The sequence below is a fragment of the Piliocolobus tephrosceles genome, chromosome 4 (genome assembly GCF_002776525.5).
Source record: "Piliocolobus tephrosceles isolate RC106 chromosome 4, ASM277652v3, whole genome shotgun sequence".
Taxonomy (NCBI): Eukaryota; Metazoa; Chordata; class Mammalia; order Primates; family Cercopithecidae; genus Piliocolobus; species Piliocolobus tephrosceles.
In genome coordinates, this window is record NC_045437.1 from 52,895,907 (window position 1) to 52,913,573 (window position 17,667).

At 34.2% G+C, this 17,667-nt stretch overlaps 1 protein-coding gene across 8 annotated transcripts in view; it reads right to left on the minus strand.

Annotated features, from left to right (window-relative positions):
- Positions 1-2,403: 2,403 nt before the first annotated feature.
- SREK1 (splicing regulatory glutamic acid and lysine rich protein 1) overlaps positions 2,404-17,667 on the minus strand; it is a 37,781-nt gene continuing 22,517 nt past the window's right edge. For 3 of the 8 annotated variants that reach the window (XM_023195758.3, XM_023195751.3, XM_023195753.3), the window contains 5 exons: positions 14,500-14,619; positions 13,714-14,082; positions 9,319-9,414; positions 7,200-7,341; positions 2,404-6,159 (listed from right to left, as the gene is read on the minus strand). In XM_023195758.3, the coding sequence (XP_023051526.1) occupies positions 6,010-6,159; positions 7,200-7,341; positions 9,319-9,414; positions 13,714-14,082; positions 14,500-14,619 (877 nt within the window). In that variant the 3' untranslated portion in view covers positions 2,404-6,009. Of the gene's footprint in view, positions 6,160-7,199; positions 7,345-9,318; positions 9,415-13,713; positions 14,083-14,499; positions 14,620-17,667 lie in introns of all 8 variants that reach the window. The other 5 variants (XM_023195750.3, XM_023195757.1, XM_023195752.3 and 2 more) reach the window with 3 other exon arrangements.

Below are 17,667 nucleotides of genomic sequence, written 5' to 3' on the forward strand. Positions count from 1 at the left end.
GTACTGAAGGTCATGCCTATATAATTTATTTCATTTACCACCTCTCATCGTCAATTGTGGCTATTGCTACATTAAATACAGTAGTATACTTTTTAAAGAGATACTTTTCTGCAAATCTTAGGATGTTCTTCCCAAAGTAAGAAAATGATAATTATAAAAAATAAATTACTATAATGGTACTCTTAAGTAATTATGATTTGGTAGAAGTCTGCTGTTCAAAGCAGCTCCTATTACAACCTGGCATTGCTTTTAAGAAGCCCTGTGGAGAAGTCCACACACACAAACCCAAACCCACTACCAGCAAGGTGTGCATTTTAAAGACCTCTGCTCTCCCACCCCTACACATGCAGTTTAACACATCTGAAAACCAAAATGGCAGCTGGGCACAGTGGCTCACATCTGTAATCCCAGCACTCTGGGAGGCCAAGGTGGGAGGCTCACTTGAGGCCGTAAGTTTGAGACCAGCCCGGCCAACATGGTAAAACCCCATCTCCACTAAAAATACAAAAATTAGCTGGGCGTGGTGGTGGGCGCCTGTAGTTCCAGCTACTCAGGAGGCTGAAGAACGAGAATTGCTTGAGCCTGGAAGGTGCAGGTTGCAGTGAGCTGAGACAATACCACTGCATTCCAGCCTGGGCAAGAGAGCAAGATTCTGTCTCAAAAAACAAAAAAGAAAAAGAAAAGAGAAAAAGAGAAAAGAAAACCAAAATGGCTCATGTCCTTTAGCCACAGAAGGCAGCTAAGATAGCTAGCCTATGTAGATAAATCAATATACATAGCCTCAACATCTCTAGGCCAGCTAAGCCAACAGGTCATGAAGGATTCTAAATTTATCTAACAGGTAATTTTTTTTTTAGACTAATAGGCTAATAGGCTGTCTTACCTAAGTGACCACCCTGAGCACACAGCTCTTTCACCAAATGGAGAGTTACACCTGTTATAAATGGGAGAAGGCATTCCACTTGCTGTTAAAAGACTAAGTGATAGTTTTCATTGTACAAATATCCTAGCAAGACGCTGAATTTGTGGGGGCTGGGGGGAAGGGAGATTCAGAGAGCAGCTATCACTTACTTGGGTACTGCAAAATGTTTAATATGAAAAGCCTTGACTAGAGTTAACTGCCACAGAACACGAAGATTGCCCAGTATGCAAAACCTTCCATTTTTGGTAGTAATCTTGAACCCTGGAAAAGCCTATTATCCCCTTTCAGTTACAGAAATAAGATGTAAATATGCAAATAACTGTTCCAGAAATAGTTGAAATTACTACTCAACAGTGGCAAGATTTTAAGATTTTCATTTTATTAAAAATATAGCAACATAATAGCAGCATCATTTGATAAATCTTTACTAGTACCATTTAAAAGTAGTCCTACTCACAAATAAACACCACCTATGCAGCATGTTTATGTTTACATTCCAAACTCTTCCCTTGATAATCTAACACTGTTCTATTAACCTAATCATTAAGGAGGTAATTTTTTAAGCATTAAGTTGATCTACACAGCTACACAGTATACTCAAATTTTCATACTTAAATCTATTGTAGAAATCAGAAATTCTTTAGTTTATTCCCCAACAGTGTGTTACCTACCAGTACCCTCAAAATGGTTGAAATCAACCTATTCTTTCAGTGCGATTTTTATGAGTTTATACTTACATATATAGTTATGAAATTATGTCTAGCAAATAAAAATAAACCAAGAATACAAGGTACTACTCCTCCATACCAATCCTGGAAAAATAAAATTTAGAGGTAAAATATGTGAAATCTCCCAAAAGTTGGCAATTTTTAAAATTAAAATGTTAACTAGATATAAATTTAAAAATCAGGCAACAGACTTAAAACCTTTTATAAACATTATATTAAGAAATGTTATATCTGATATAAGCTAATTGTAACAAACTAATTGCTAGAAACTATAAAAGTACATTAGAATGGAAGAAAGCTAGCTAGTAGTTACTAAATCCAACTGACTGAATATAACCAAAGTCATAAATGGCTTAGCGTTTACTTTTAAAATAATGTATTGCCAGGTGCAGTGCCTCACACCTGTAATCTCAGCACTTTGGAAGGCTGAGGCAGACGGATTGTTTGAGCCCGGGAGTTTGAGACCAGTCTAGGCAACATGGCAAGACTCTGTCTCTACAAAAAACTTCTAAAATTAGCTGGGCATGGTGGCACATGTCTGTGGTCCCAGCTACTCAAGGCTTAGATGAGAGGATCATCCATGCCCAGAAAGGTCAAGATTGCAGTGAGCCATGATCATGTCACTGCACTCCAGCCTGGGTGACAAGTGAGACCCTGTCTCAAAAAGAAAAGTAATAAAAAAAATGTATTACTCTTCACGCAAAACCACCAATAAAAGTGTACTAAAAACAAATTCACCCACAAACCCAAGACTAAGTAGGGAAGTCAATTTTATTTTAAAATGTTATTACATTTATACTAAACTCCTGCTTCCAGAAATATAATTTAGCTCTTTTAAGAGCACTAGCTTTTAAAATTTGAAAATAATCTAATTTTAAGTGAAAATTACATTAGTAAATAAACATAAGAAAATAATATGTATGTAGTGAAAATAAAAAATATTTAAACACAAGAAACACATGGGCACTGCACATTTACTTCGTAGGAATGGCTCTACTTCATAATGCACCCAGTTAAAATCAGATACTGTCTTCCAATGAAAACATAAATGATTCACTGAAATTATAAGTTATTCAATGCCATCCCTCCAAAGGGATTCATTTTAATTGCTAATTCAACAATAATTAAATCATGCTCTTTAATAAGATTGAAAAAAACTTAAAGGCCTATTACTCTACATTGTAACTCTTGAATCTACACAGTATCTTCACTTGAGAGGGGAGTTAGATCAGGATTCTAAGTTTTAAAATAAAGATAGCAACACAGACATAGGAATGACTGAAGGTCTTGAAAATTATTACTATCACAAAATAAATTCTCTTGGACCACCCCCCTGCCCCCCGCCAGCAAAAAAAAACCTTTTCATTATAAACGCCAGTGTTTATTTTTAATTGAGCATGTCAAAATTTAAGCCTCTGGCACTGCCAAAGATCAACATAGTAGGTACTGAACCTCTTGAAGAAAAGAACTTGAAACACAGAGATCACAAGCTGACTACTGTTTGCAATTATAAGCTAATTAGATAGAAAATAATTAAGACAATAACTGCAGAACTTCAGGATTTGAAAGTTTTGACACAAAACTGATGCACTAGCTTATGAACTGATGCACCATCTTATGATACTAGTTCAGTATACGTTGCTGAAAGGCAACAGAATTTGTCTACAATGATAAATAGCAACTACAACTTAAGGAACAGAGTGTACTCTATGTAATCAAGCTAAAAAAGATAATTACAGAAAGTATCAAGTATAAAATGTCTGTCTTCTTGGCCTTACCTCAAGTTTATCTGACAACATCTACCTGGGATTTAAAAAAAGAAGTCTTAAAGAAAAAAACAAAATACCCTGAAAGAAAATAAACAAATGAAAATATGAGCTCTTTTAAGTCAACAGAGAAAGTATGTCTCAAACAGATACACACATGCGCGTACGCACACATGGACACACACACATCCCTCTAGACCCTAGAATGCCTTGCTTCCATAAGCCCAAGTAAGAAAATGTTAAACCCCAATAACAATCTGATTTGTTTCTCCAGATCTCTTGTATTCCTACTCATTCTTAGTTTTTACAAATCAGTGTTTCAAGATTATAGTAAGATTATTTTAAAGCTGAATAAATATCAGCAAAGAAAATAATTAGCAGCAGGAACCAAATTAAATATTACCAACATAAAAAAACATGTAATAGGTGCAGAGTACAAGAAAACACTCATACCTTAAATGACTTGTTTTATAGACACCACACAAACACACACTCTCCACGTCACAACAATCTCAATGCCAACTAAAACGAGCAGGATAAAACTGAAATGCTTTTTTGAAATGCATAAACAAATATTTTCCTCTAAAATACTTAGCTTTATTAAAGAAATGGTACTAAAAATAACAGATTTCAACAACATTTGCTCTATTTCTACTTATATATCATAAATAAGACAGCTGTTGATGCAAGACACACTCTTTCACAATCTTTCCATATGCACCCAAGCATTCTTGTATCAGAATAAGCTGTTTACCAGCCAACCATATGTGGCTGAATGATTAAAATGACCATCTATACTTTACATAGTAAAGCATCTTCCAAAATTTTAATGTACACAGTGACAAAAAGGAAAAACAAACAAAAAAACAGTAATTCTGAACACATGAAGAGTGATTAAGCAGCTTCATAATCAAATCAGGCTTCATTACTTGCAATAAGGGCAACTCTTTCCATTCCCCACCAAATACTAAAGTTTCAATCTTATTAACATTAAAAGAAAACTCTAGTTGAAACCAAGTAACGAACATGCTATTCAGCTTTTTAGATCTAGAAAAGTAACTCTTCCCATGAGGTAAGGCAACTGAGTAATCTGATTGTATTAGATTGCATTAAAATAATTATACTTAATTTTTTAATACACTAATTAAAAGGTATTACTTTTTTGAAAATATAGTAATAATCAGTTCAGAAACCACAAGTTATAGTACTGGGGGAAAACATTAGCAGTGTTGTCACTTTACTGTTTGCATACTTTCTGTAAAAAGTGAGCCTAAGAATGATGGATGACCTGTATCTTAAACTCAAGTAAACATATCCTTAAACATAAAACCAATAACCTCCCATATACTCCTAAGTCCTTAAGTACAATTTCTGCACATCATTTACGAAAAGATGATTGAGAGGTAATAAGGCCATCCAATATAAAGGGTTTCCTTCTATTTAAGGAAAATAAGAACATGTTTCATTTTCAATTATCACAGTATAAAACTGATGGTCCCAAAGCTGCATGACTCTAATGTCATTCTTGAAAACAGGACTTCCTTCTCATATTAGATGAAATCAGTAAGAAGCTGTTCTGACATACCACTTAAACACTTCTCTACAGGTATGAATGAAATATTCATCTAGATTCCATATGAATTGAGAATGACTAGCACATATAAAATTCTAGAAAACAGTATACCACATTGTAGAAGGCACTAAAGCTTCAGCTTGTGCTCCCATAGCCCATTTTGAAAAGCCAGTTTCCTTTTTATAAGGGCACCTTTGCCACCTACAGCTGACAAGACACACTGCAATATTATTCATAATAAGCTTGGAAATGTCAAGAAAATTTAAAAAGAAATGTTCATTTTGCAGGTAGACCCAATGATTCTAAAACACTGAATACTAATTCATCATTATTAGTATTCAACACAGTTGCTCTTCCTTTTGAAAGAGAACAGTAGCATGCATTGTCAGTTTTTGAATCCACTTATTTAAGCAATTTTAATCTGCAAAACTATTTTAAAGAAAAACTGTCCTAAACAGTGAGCCAAAGAAAACACAATAGTGAGAATTTAACACAATCACCATAAGTCCTGTGAAGTAAATGTTAAAACTTCTTACATACTTTGCACTTACAAGGGTGTGTATATATTTGCACCAATTTCAAGCACATCATCAAACTGTATATACTGAAATTAAAAAAAAGTAAAACAATACAAAATTCAGTAACTAGCATTTTTTAAAAGAGCCTCCAATGCTTATCTCCAGTCTCTAGGGATAGTACAAACTTGGATCTTTGATGTTCAACTTATTTGCAATGGTTCTTGGCAAACACTAACAAATCACATGACAAGTGTGTCAGCCACCATGGAAATACACAGATTTTTAGAAGATGAGTTTGGGTAACATCTGTTATTTTCATGATGTCCATGCTTTATTTTCTTACTCAATAACAAGATGGTCACAAAGTCATCTAACAACTGGAAAAGCTGTTAGATCCTATCTTTACGCTCAACTAGATTTCTTTCCTGTTTACATCTTGTTGAGAGAATTAAAAGCTTTGGATTTGATTTCAGCATTGAGTGCAGAGGTACACTTGTCGGTCCTATACTGCTTCTGTTTTGGTAGAGAGGTTTTCTTCACTCAGCTGACAATTTCCATTGTGCTGTACTTTGTTCTCCTCAGTCCTTGGTGCATCCTTGTCATCCACTTCTTTGCTCATACTTGAATCTGGTTCTTTATTGTGCTCCTTCTCCTACAAAGAGTAATTAACCTATGAATTTAATATTTTCCTCACGAACTGCCTCCTATTACGACAAAAATGTGAAACTTTATCTTTTGCAAATTAAAAAAACTGGGTATTATTTTCTCCCATTACGTTTTCACATGTAAAGAATACGCAAACACTATCAATTTCCCCTTTGTATTCTCATAAAAGATGGACAATCTATGGAAATTAAATTAGAATTGGTGAAAAGAAATTTTAAGCAAGTGCTCAGTAAATGTTGCTGACAGACTTGAAAATGTGAGACAGATCTATTGAAAGAGTGAAATAAATTCCAAGGATGCCAGGATATATTTTTAATCTGGAAACCAATGCAGCAAAAATAAGGAAATGTAGAAAAGGAAGTCATTATGCCTCCTGGAAAAGGCTGCTCAAGAACACTCCAATTTCTACCCTCAATTTAAACAAGCATTAAATAAGAACAAACAGTGCCCGGAACGTCGTAAATATAATGTTATCAATGTTATTGATGATGATGATAATCCTCTATCAGTATTATAGTACATAAAACTATAAGATAGATGTTCCAAAATTCATAATTTCAAAATACAAATATACTTTACCAGTGTAAGTAACTTAATTCACAACTACTTATTTATCCAAGTGACAAAAAAGCTCACTTGGTGGAATGTGGTTTTCCATTAAGTATTCTAACACAATAAACCTAATGTTAACCACACACAGTCTTTTCAAATTTGTTAAAACATAAATTGAGGAAAATGGCATCAGGCAGAAATACTATCTATATAAAATCAAATACATTTGTTACTGTTGATTTCTTAAATTTCCTTATTGCATGCCACGTTATGATTTAATTTAGTTTTATTTTAGTTTTAATTGGCTCTTATCTCTTCAACATTTAGTTTTTTTATTACCAATTAAATATTTTAAATATTTTAAAATGCCAACAATGTACAAGACACTGTTCCCCAAAGAGCTTTCCATCTAAAACCATTTGTATGCAATAAAGAACAATCTCAAGTGCCAAACACCGAATGACTACTGCTTACTTTAAGTGAAGTACTGTTCTTCTCCAACTTCTCTTTCCCATCTCTATCATTAGAACTCTTTCTCATAGACGTTGAACGTTCTCTCTCTCTTCTTTCACTGATGTGGTCCCTTTCTTTTTCTCTCTTTTTATCCTTCTTATTTCTGCTATAAGAATATTGATATGTCAGTTAAATTCTAAGCAATTGAAGATCGATTATATTCTTGACAAGATACCCTTTTCTAACACTGGATATCTAAAATAATGCACTGTTAATAAGCATTAACAGTAAGCTGGTTTGCAAAGTAACATAAATGAGTCCTACAACCTGACCTACTCCACCCTTACCCCAGTTAGTTTCTTAACGATACAGAAGTCATTTTGGCAGAGGCACCATACGTTCTCATAAAACACTGTTTGGTATAGCCTATTTAATAGTTTTCGAATATTCAAGATTTGTTTATGTACTGCAATAAGGAGAAAATAAAACCAAATGAATATGTATCTGCCTCATTTTGCAAAAAGAAACAAAGAAAAGACAATCAAATGATTGGTCAATTACACAGGGTGAATGGGAACAAGGCAGACGGAATGGAGACAGGAGTGACATTTTCTGAATGTATCTTTTTGTGTAATTTCAGTTCGTAAGACCAAAGTTTTGACTTTCCTGGGTAAAGCATTTGTTTCAAAAATACAAATATGGCCTGCATCTATAGTATCCTAAGCCTTCCGTTATTCTCACAAAAGCCAAAAACCTATAAGCAAATAAACAAAAGACCCCTCTGCTGGAAAATCACAGAAAATCATCTAAAAAACCACAACCAATTAGTAAGGCAGTGGGATTAAAAAAAAAAAAAAATACAGATATCAATAACTTTCCTATGTACAAACCTAACCTCCAATTAAACATAAATGAAAGAAAATACCTCATTTCCAACAGCAACAACAAAAATTTCTAGGAATTAAGAAATGCATAAAGCCTGTATGAAACAAACGCTGAAATACTCCTGAAAACACTAAGGATGGCCTAATAAGATATACCACATTCCTTGTCTACAGCCATTATCACCCTGAACATGCCCAATCTCATCAGATACACCACATTCCTGGACAGAAGACCTGTCATCATAAATCTATAAAACCACAAAAGTTCAAGAAAAAACGAAAAGTTCTATCATAATCTTGGTATAGGAAAAGCCTTTTATCAGTTTTTGACTCACATAAGAAGTCATAGAAGAGAAAGTTATTTTAAAAATGAAAAACCTTTGTAAAATCAAGTCTCACCATTTTTAAAAAGAAACAGCAAACTGAGAATGATATTTATAATCACATCACTAAACAATAAACTCCCTATAATAAAAGAGTTCTTGGAAACAGAAAAGGAAACAAAAAGGCCAACAGAAAAATGGGCAGAGTATACAGACAATTCGCAGAAAAAGAAATACAAATGGCTTTCAAATGTATGAAGTGGTCACTTCTCTCATAATTAAGACTATAAACTGCTGCAAACCCTTATAGAGGATAATTTGGAAATATCTTTCAAAAATTAGAAACATGCTTATTACCTAACCTAACAATGCCACTTCTTCAGATTTTTCCTACACACATGCACACTAAAAACAACTTAAGTCCAAAGTTATTCATTATAGCATTACATAATTTATGGTAAGAAATTCAAAAAAACCCCTTCTACTATAGCCTAGTTAAATAATCAAGGTACTGCCATACAATGGAAGCCTATGCAATTATAAAAAGGAATTGAAGAAGTTCTCTCTGACCTCGTTAAGTGACAAAAAGACTTCCTGGTAGTTAAATGACAAAAGCAAGTGCACAACAGTGTGTATTTTGTGTTACTTTTTGTATTAGAAAAAAATGATACATGCTCATCTTGTTATCTGTATATGAAACTGGAAACACATACAAAAAAACCTCATGAAGTCATTACTTATGGGGACAGTGTAGATGGGCACCAGTGGAAATTAAGACTTCCTGATATATAACTTTTTATCTTTAATTTCTGAATGATGCATATGTATTACTCATTCAAAATATAAAGTTAAAAAATAAAGAGAGAAATTTAAAATTTTTAAAAATATTTCTTGCTTTCCCCTGTTTAGTTTCAGCACAAGTTTCCAACTTACCTCCTAGGGGACGGAGATCTAGAAGATTTCCTTTTTATGGTTTTTGATGTTCTTGGTGATCTGGAAGAACTCCTGCTCCTCCTCCTACGCCTTTCCCTGAAAGCCAAAAATACATCATTTTTAAAAATAGCAATTAAAATAAAGGGCAATTCAAATATACAAAAGCAAAAGGGTCCTTGATATTCTCATATGAACAGTATTTTTTAGAAGCCAGTTTAAACTTACGTCCTTTATGAACATGTTCAATTACCTAACTTTAGAGTGGGTCAAATTATGAATCATAAATTTTACAGACTGATGAAATCATCATCTAAGACTTCATATTAGGAAGGGTAGAAGACCTCCTCCTTTTCACCTCATTTATTCGAACAATTTCTTCAGTAGAAAAAATATTAATGGTGTTTCTGCTTCTCTCAAGTATGTTCTTTCTCAGCAGCTAAAACATATTTTGTTTATCAAATCGGTTGTCATGTATCTAGCTCCTCTCTGCCCCACTGTGGATTATAACAAAGTAACAGGCCCTTTTCAAGAACTGAAACATAAATTGATTGTAAAATGTGAACTTTCTATAGCCAATTATTAACAATATCTACTTTAAAAAGCATTTACATTACTATCATTTTAGAGAAACTGCTTTTCCCTCCAACTTCCTATCATTTCATTACTGTTGTTCTATTAATTTAAAATTTAGTGTAAAAGCTGCTTAGATTTAAGCAAAATAGTTACAATCTGAGATGTAAGTATGACAGGAATAATTATAAAATAGATGACGTTTTTATTATTAACCATTTTGCTTATCAGATTAGCAAATGATACATATTCTAAACTACTTCAACTCAAGAACAAGGAACTTCACTAGGTCTATAATTTAAGGGATATGGTATGAGGACATATCCAATGATCTATCTCACAAGTTCTGATAATCACTGACCACACATAGCTGAAAAACCAAATCCTCTGGAATTCATGTTATCCTTACCATCTCAGCAAACTGATTCTAAGAGACTAATAAAATATTTTAAGTTTTTCATTTCTAAAATAAAAAATGCTCACATGGTACATATGACATTAAAATACAAAGTTCAAGAACTTTGAGAACAGAAGTCAATTCTACCTCTACCTAAGACTCTCTCCTCCACTTTTATTCCCAAGACACTCCAAAATTACACTTCCTAAAATGGAAATTAGATACCTTATTTCATTACATCAATGCCATTCTCTTAACAGCTCAGCCTAAGAACCAAAAATACTTTTTTCATAGCATGTGAATGTCAGTGTACTCCCGACTTTAAGATTACACAAAATGGCTCTGCCTTGATCAGTGTAATTCTTTTACTTATTTGTTAAGAAAGCAATACAAGGGGATGTCTAATACCCACTACCTGATGATAAGGAGAGGAAAGTCCCCATAGACAACAGCAAGCCAGACAATTACTTGGGAAAGAAATAGTATTAACTACTAGAGTTGGTGAGATTTAGACTTAAATTTGAGTTACACACCTTACCCAGCTATACAACCAGGATCATATTACTTAACCTAATCTGTTTTTTCAACTGAAAAATAAAGACAATTAATAATTCAAGTCTTATGAGGTTGTTGAGGATTTAGGATAAAATCTGTAATGTACAAAGGATAGAGTGTGACACAGAGTAGGTGCTCAACAAATACTGTTTTCTCCTTCCTTTTCTTGGTATCCCCTTTATTGACAGTAACTTTTAATCATTAAAAAATTCTTTGCCGGGCGCGGTGGCTCAAGCCTGTAATCCCAGCACTTTGGGAGGCCGAGGCGGGTGGATCACGAGGTCAGGAGATCAAGACCATCCTGGCTAACACGGTGAAACCCCGTCTCTACTAAAAACAATACAAAAAACTAGCCGGGCGAGGTGGCGGCGCCTGTAGTCCCAGCTACTCGGGAGGCTGAGGCAGGAGAATGGCGGGAACCCGGGAGGCGGAGCTTGCAGTGAGCTGAGATCAGGCCACTGCACTCCAGCCCGGGCGACAGAGCGAGACTCCGTCTCAAAAAAAATAAAATAAAATAAAATAAAAATAAAAAATTCTTTAATATCATTTTCTTTAAAAGTATAAATTGGGAGACAATGTTAGAAATAAAAATATTAACTATTTTTTGAACAGTTAAAATATTTTTATTTAGTAACAAATCAGAACATCTGAAATGCAGAAAAAAGCTAAAAAACAAGAAATTGTAACTCTTGGCTTGGTGCAGTGACTCAAATCTGTAATTCCAGCACTCTGGGAGGCTGAGGTGGGTGGATCACCTGAGGTCAGGAGTTTGAGACCAGCCTGGCCAACTTGGTGAAATCCTATCTCTACTAAAAATACAAACATTAGTTGAGTGTGGTGGTACACGCCTGTAATCCCAGCTACTCAGGAAGCTAAGGCAGGAGAAATCGCTTGAACTGAAGAGGCAGAGGTTGCGGTGAGCAGATATCGCACCACTGCATTCTAGCCTGAGTGACGAAGTGACACTCTGTCTAAAAAAAAAAAAAATTCAAAGAAAGAAATTGTAACTCTTTACCAAGCTCTTCTGAAAGCATGAAACATTCCAAATTACTGCCTTTATGAACTAATGCCAGTCACCTTTTATTCTCAGGGCCCCAGATGTTATTGAAGAATACATTTGAGCCAGGTGCAGTGACTCACACCTGTAATCCCAGCACTTTGGGAGGCCAAAGAGGGCAGATCACTTCAGGCCAGGAGTTCAAGACCAACCTGACCAACATGGTGAAACTCCATCTCTACTAAAAATACAAAAATTAGCCAGGCATGGTGGTGCACACCTGTAATCCCAGCTACTCTGGAGGCTGAGGTACGAGAATCACTTGAACAGGGAAGGCGGAGGCTGCAGTGAGTCGAGATCATGACACTGCACTCCATCCTGGGCGACAGAGCAAGACATTGTCTCGAAAAATATATACATATATATTTAGGAATGAATGTGAACACTCGAAGTTTCCTCTACACCAAACAACTTAAAATGGCCCAAGAAAAAGTTAAATATTCCCATGTCATCAGAAAAAGTAAATTCAAGTTATTAAAAAGGAATTAAAATAGTATTTGGTGCTGTGAAAGGTAATGTCTAAACAATCACAGAAACACAAAGGCACGTGTGACTCAGAATCAATAAAATCACTTTGCAGTAAAGGTGCAGTTACAAGGCTCAAACCGATACCCACAGCAAATGAGGTTACATTAATTCTTCAATTTGTGGTTCAACGTGCTGAAATAAAGCAGTGATCTGTTTATTTTCAGCCTTGTTTTAACATATACTATTGCTTTCGACTTTACACTTCTGAGGCAGTCTTTAAAAGTAAATACCAAGTACTAGTGAGAGAATTCTCAAACTTAATCTCTAAAATAAACTAAAAGGGTTACTATACTTCTTGTACAGAGCGTCAGCTTCCTCATGTTTTAAAACAGTGATGATAATAATCTTCTCCCAGGCCTGCTGTGAGGATTAAACAAGGTGAGACATGAAAAAGTATGCTGACATGATGTCTGGCATATAGTAAGTGCACAATAAAGGTCTACGATTATCTTTTATTATCTAGTCAAAGGTTGGTATTAAAAATAAACTACTAAAGCACAAGTTTTAAAAATGGGAAACATATATTCCTTTATCTCAAATTATTTTCTATTAAAAAACCATCTTAAAAATCTCTTTAAAAATGTGCTAATATATATTTAGTATTTTTAAGATAGTGTAGTACAAGTTAGGAACTTCCATTTATAGTCATGGTATCATCTGAAGTAAAGGATGTAGATTTAGATAATCTCAAATCTCAAGGTTGTTCTCATTGTTCAGCTGTTACTATGGCAACCTGCTGCCACCTGGTGGTAGTAAACCTATTAATAAACTGAAATCACAGTCCTAAGGAAAAACTCTAACCTCTAAAACTGACAAAATAAAACATAACCAAAATTTAAATGTTATACACTTAACAAAATAAGGATAAAAATTAACTTAGGTGACAAAGACGGCTAACACTGCAACTTCAGAAACCATTTTACATATTAAAATTAATCACACCATTCAAGAAAAGTCCAGGAAAAAGCCTAAGAGGCAAATTCTTACTGTGCATTTTTTTAAAAGTATCTTTCCCTGCCATCCTACCCTCTAAGAAAATAACAATTATTATTATTCTATTAAAATAGTGGTTACAAAGAATAGCTAAAACTTTTCAAATAATGTTGTCCAGTATCATCTCTTTCTCCACTCTGCTAGAGAAATGTTTACTCTGAAATTAGGAGAAAATGTTTTTATATTACTTTACAGGTTCCACTTGCATATAGTAACGTTTTCTCCCTCCATAAAAATTTTTGTTTCCAATTGTCATCAGCAAATCCTTTTGTAAAAATTTTAAGCATCATCAAACCTGCTGGAACTACGAGATCTTCGCGATGCATTATAACTCCTGGGTGGTGTTCTGGATTTTTTATCCTTCTTTCTTTTTTCATCTATCTCTTTGGATCTGTCTTTTTCTCGTTCCTTTTCTTTGTCCTGTTCCTTTTCCTTCTCTTTGTCTCGATCCTTTTCATGCTCTTTTTCCCGTTCTCTCTCTCTGTCCTTTTCCTTGTCTTTTTCCCGGTCCTTTTCCCGTTCCTTGTCCCGGTCTTTATCTTTGTTTTTACCCCGTTCCTTTTCTTTTTCACGTTCCTTTTCCCTCTCTCTCTCCTTTTCCCTGTCTTTCTCTTTCACTCTTTCCTTTTCCTTGATCTTTTCTCGAGTGTCTTTTCTCTTGTCCCTTTAAAAACAAAAATAAATAAATTCATAACTAAAATAATTCTACCTCCTCCAAAAAGACCTCTCTCTCTCTTCAACAATTACCAACACAAGACAATTTATAGCAGCTACAGACATTTACATATACATTTTCATGAAGCTCAGGTGTACAAGAAGCTGCTAAACAAAGCTATTAATATTATACAAGCTGAAGTGAGTAGTTTGGAAACCTCATGAGTCACACTGACATCAGATTCAAATCAATGGTAATCAATATCAATACTAGATTATTAAAACAATAAAAAAGGTTTCAATTCTCTCATTAAAAACCTAAACTACAACAGATTTTTAACAAATGAAGCCAATTAAAATATTATCCCTCAGCACTAATAGAACTCTGAGGAAAAAAAAAATTATTGTTAATTTCTCTAAAACTCACCGTGAACGCGAACGACTCCTTGACTTCCGTCTCTCCCTTGATTTAGAGCGTTTTTTATGTGGGCTCTTAGATCTTCGCCTGTCTTTCTGTCTTGAACGTGATCTATTATGGGATCTACTTCTAAAGAAAAACAAATTGTTAGAATATCAAAACTTATTCTTAGAATTTCAACTTTTAAGAATTTACGATCCTTCAAACAAGAAAACAAAATCTATCCTAACAGTATTTGACAATATTTTAAAATTTTCTCTTACATAATACTTTAGTTACATAATCCCAACGTTTATTGGAAACTTTATAGGATATTTCACTGTCTAGAACAGAGATAAAAACAAAGAATTTAACAGTTATTTCGTGTATTTTCAGATGTGGCTTTTGCTAGTCATTTTGTGCCTCTAATCAGTATAGAAGATTTTTCCCTGTTGACTTGCATGTAATCTGATCATAACACATCATGATAGGGAGCAGTGGTTACATGGTTCAGTAGTTCCTGTGAATGTGTAGTGTTTGTCAACAAACAAAACGAATATATAAGGAAGCATAGTCCTAATGACAGCGCTACTGTGACAGGAAAATAAAAATCATTAATCATAAGTTAAAACTAGATATAATCAAATATTGATTTGCAATGCCTTGATTTTTTAACTGTATCAAGTTATAAAATTATGTGTAACTATAATCACAGCTACCAGTTGAGTATCCTTTATGTGAAATGCTTGGAACCAAAAGTGTGTTGAATTTCACATTTTGGGAGATTTTGGAATATCTGCATTATATATATATACACACATGTATAAAACTGGTTGAGCATCCCAACCACAGAACTGAAAAACCCAAAATGCTCCAGTGAGCATTTCCTTTGAGCATCACGAAAGCATTCAAAAAGTTTTGGATTTTGAAGCCTTTTGGATTTCAGATTTTCAAATTTGTGAGTCTCAACCTGTATGAAAAGAAACCTTTAACTGCAGGAAACATTCAATTGCAGGAAAGGTAACTGTTATTTTAATTTGGACTAGGCCCCCTTTCTCACTGAAAAAGTGTTTTGAGAATTTGATTTTTTTCATAATAAGGTATCCTAACTACTTATTAAAATGTTAACAAAACAGATGCACACAACTTAAATAGCAAAGTGATTAGACTCAACAGCTTTGGAGTCTGACAATCTGGCTCTGAGAGTCAGCTCTGCCACACACTACCTGTGAGAACTCTGGCTAGTCACTTAACCTCTCCAAGCCTGAGTTTCTTCCTCTATAAAGTAGACTAGGAATCATACCTACATCTCTTACGGCTGTCATGAGGATTAAAACTGATGATGTATGTAAAACTGCGGCGTATTCTCTAGCAAAAAGTAAATGTTTAAAACTCTTAACTCTCAAAGTCAAAATCATTAAAAGTTAACATAAATGTAAACTTTGTATCTTTATGTATGTATTCCAAGGAAGCTGAATGAACTTCCATAAGTATCCTTTATACAGCTAAAACTCATCTTGATAGTCATGTTTTAATAAATTAAGTTAGAGCAATTATCAGTAAAAGAAATACAGTTGGGCCGGGCACAGTGGCTCACGCCTGTAATCCCAGCACTTTGGGAGGCCGAGGCAGGTGGATCACTTGAGGTCAGGATTTCAAGATCAGCCTTGCCAACGTGGTGAAACCTGTCTCTACTAAAAATACAAAAATTAGCTGGGTATGGTGACATGCACCTGTAGTCCCAGTTACTCGGGAGGCTGAGGTGGGAGAATCAATTGAACCCAGGGGGCAGAGGTTGCAGTGAGCCAAGATCACGCCACCACACTCCAGCCTGGGTAACAGAGTGAGATTCCATCTCAAAAAAAGAAAAGAAAAAAGAAAAAGACCATGCTTTGTGGTATGCTCTGAACCAGAAAAACCTCCAAATAATCCTCATTAATAACAATCATTTTTTGTTTTTAAACACATTTTTCAGTTAGTCAAAATGTTGATTAAAATACTAATCAACACTACAAATCAAAATTTCAATAGCTAATTTCCATTTAAACTACTCATCTACTATTTGGCTTTAAAAATAATATACAATCGTCTTCATTCCATATATATTTTTTTAGCCTCATTTGGTTCAACATACATTATTTTTCATTTTTTTCCAAAGACCCTAGATAAGAAATCACATACCACGTTTTTAATACAAAAAGATAATTCATAGCTTACTGAAATCTTTACCACTAATAACTTAAGAGCCATGAAGGTTAAGGAGTAGACGTTAAGGCAAAACTGAAAAACTGAGAACATTATTAGTCCATTTACAGATATCCACACAGGGTAATCTTTTAAAGTGCCTTTGCTTCTATATACTTAATAAAAAGTCTTACTATAAGATTTGTTTTAAGCTGTCCTTGCTAAAAATATAATTCTTTTGTTTTCCTCAAAGCAATGCTTTCCAACCTTAAGCAAAAAAACTTATTTTAAAAAATAAGTATAACGCTCATAAATAAGTTAATAATAAAAAGCACTGATCACTTGGCTTCCAACCTTATCCTGCAGCTGAGATGTCAAAAGACAGTGACTAAGAGTAATTATTACATTTTAACTGTGACATTAAATATTTTCATGTCAATCTTACCCACTAGTAGTTTTCTGATTAAGAATGCTAAAAGCAGTCAAGAGCAGATCTAATCTAACTAAAGATTTATCACTAGTAGCTCTCATTTTTAATGAGAAATTGTATTATTCTGAATAATGTAAAATCATATTTTTAAATTAAACTGTAAATAAACAGCAACTTACCATTATGCTGCATCAAAGTTCATTTGTAAATCAGTTGTTTTCCATTAAAATATTATAAAATGTCTAGTAGTTCCTGTGCTAATCTATAATCTATAAAAGTTACTTAAAATTATAACAATTATAGTACTATCCATCTTTTCTATGTCTCAATAAATAAAACAGGCATCAAAACTTGGACAAAATGGAAACATACCTCCCTAGTCCTAGCCAAGGTCACAGTGACAAGAAACCCCTTCCTCTCTCTAACCATAAGAAGGGGAAGGAACAGGGAAAGGCTGTGGGGGAGGGATGGGAGGTAGGAAGCATGGCTCTAGAAGCATTTGAAAATGGTGAAAAAGTAGAAGGTGGGCCTTTAAGTTAAAGGGTTCCTGCAACTCACACTCATGCTAAGTCTAATAGGTCAGG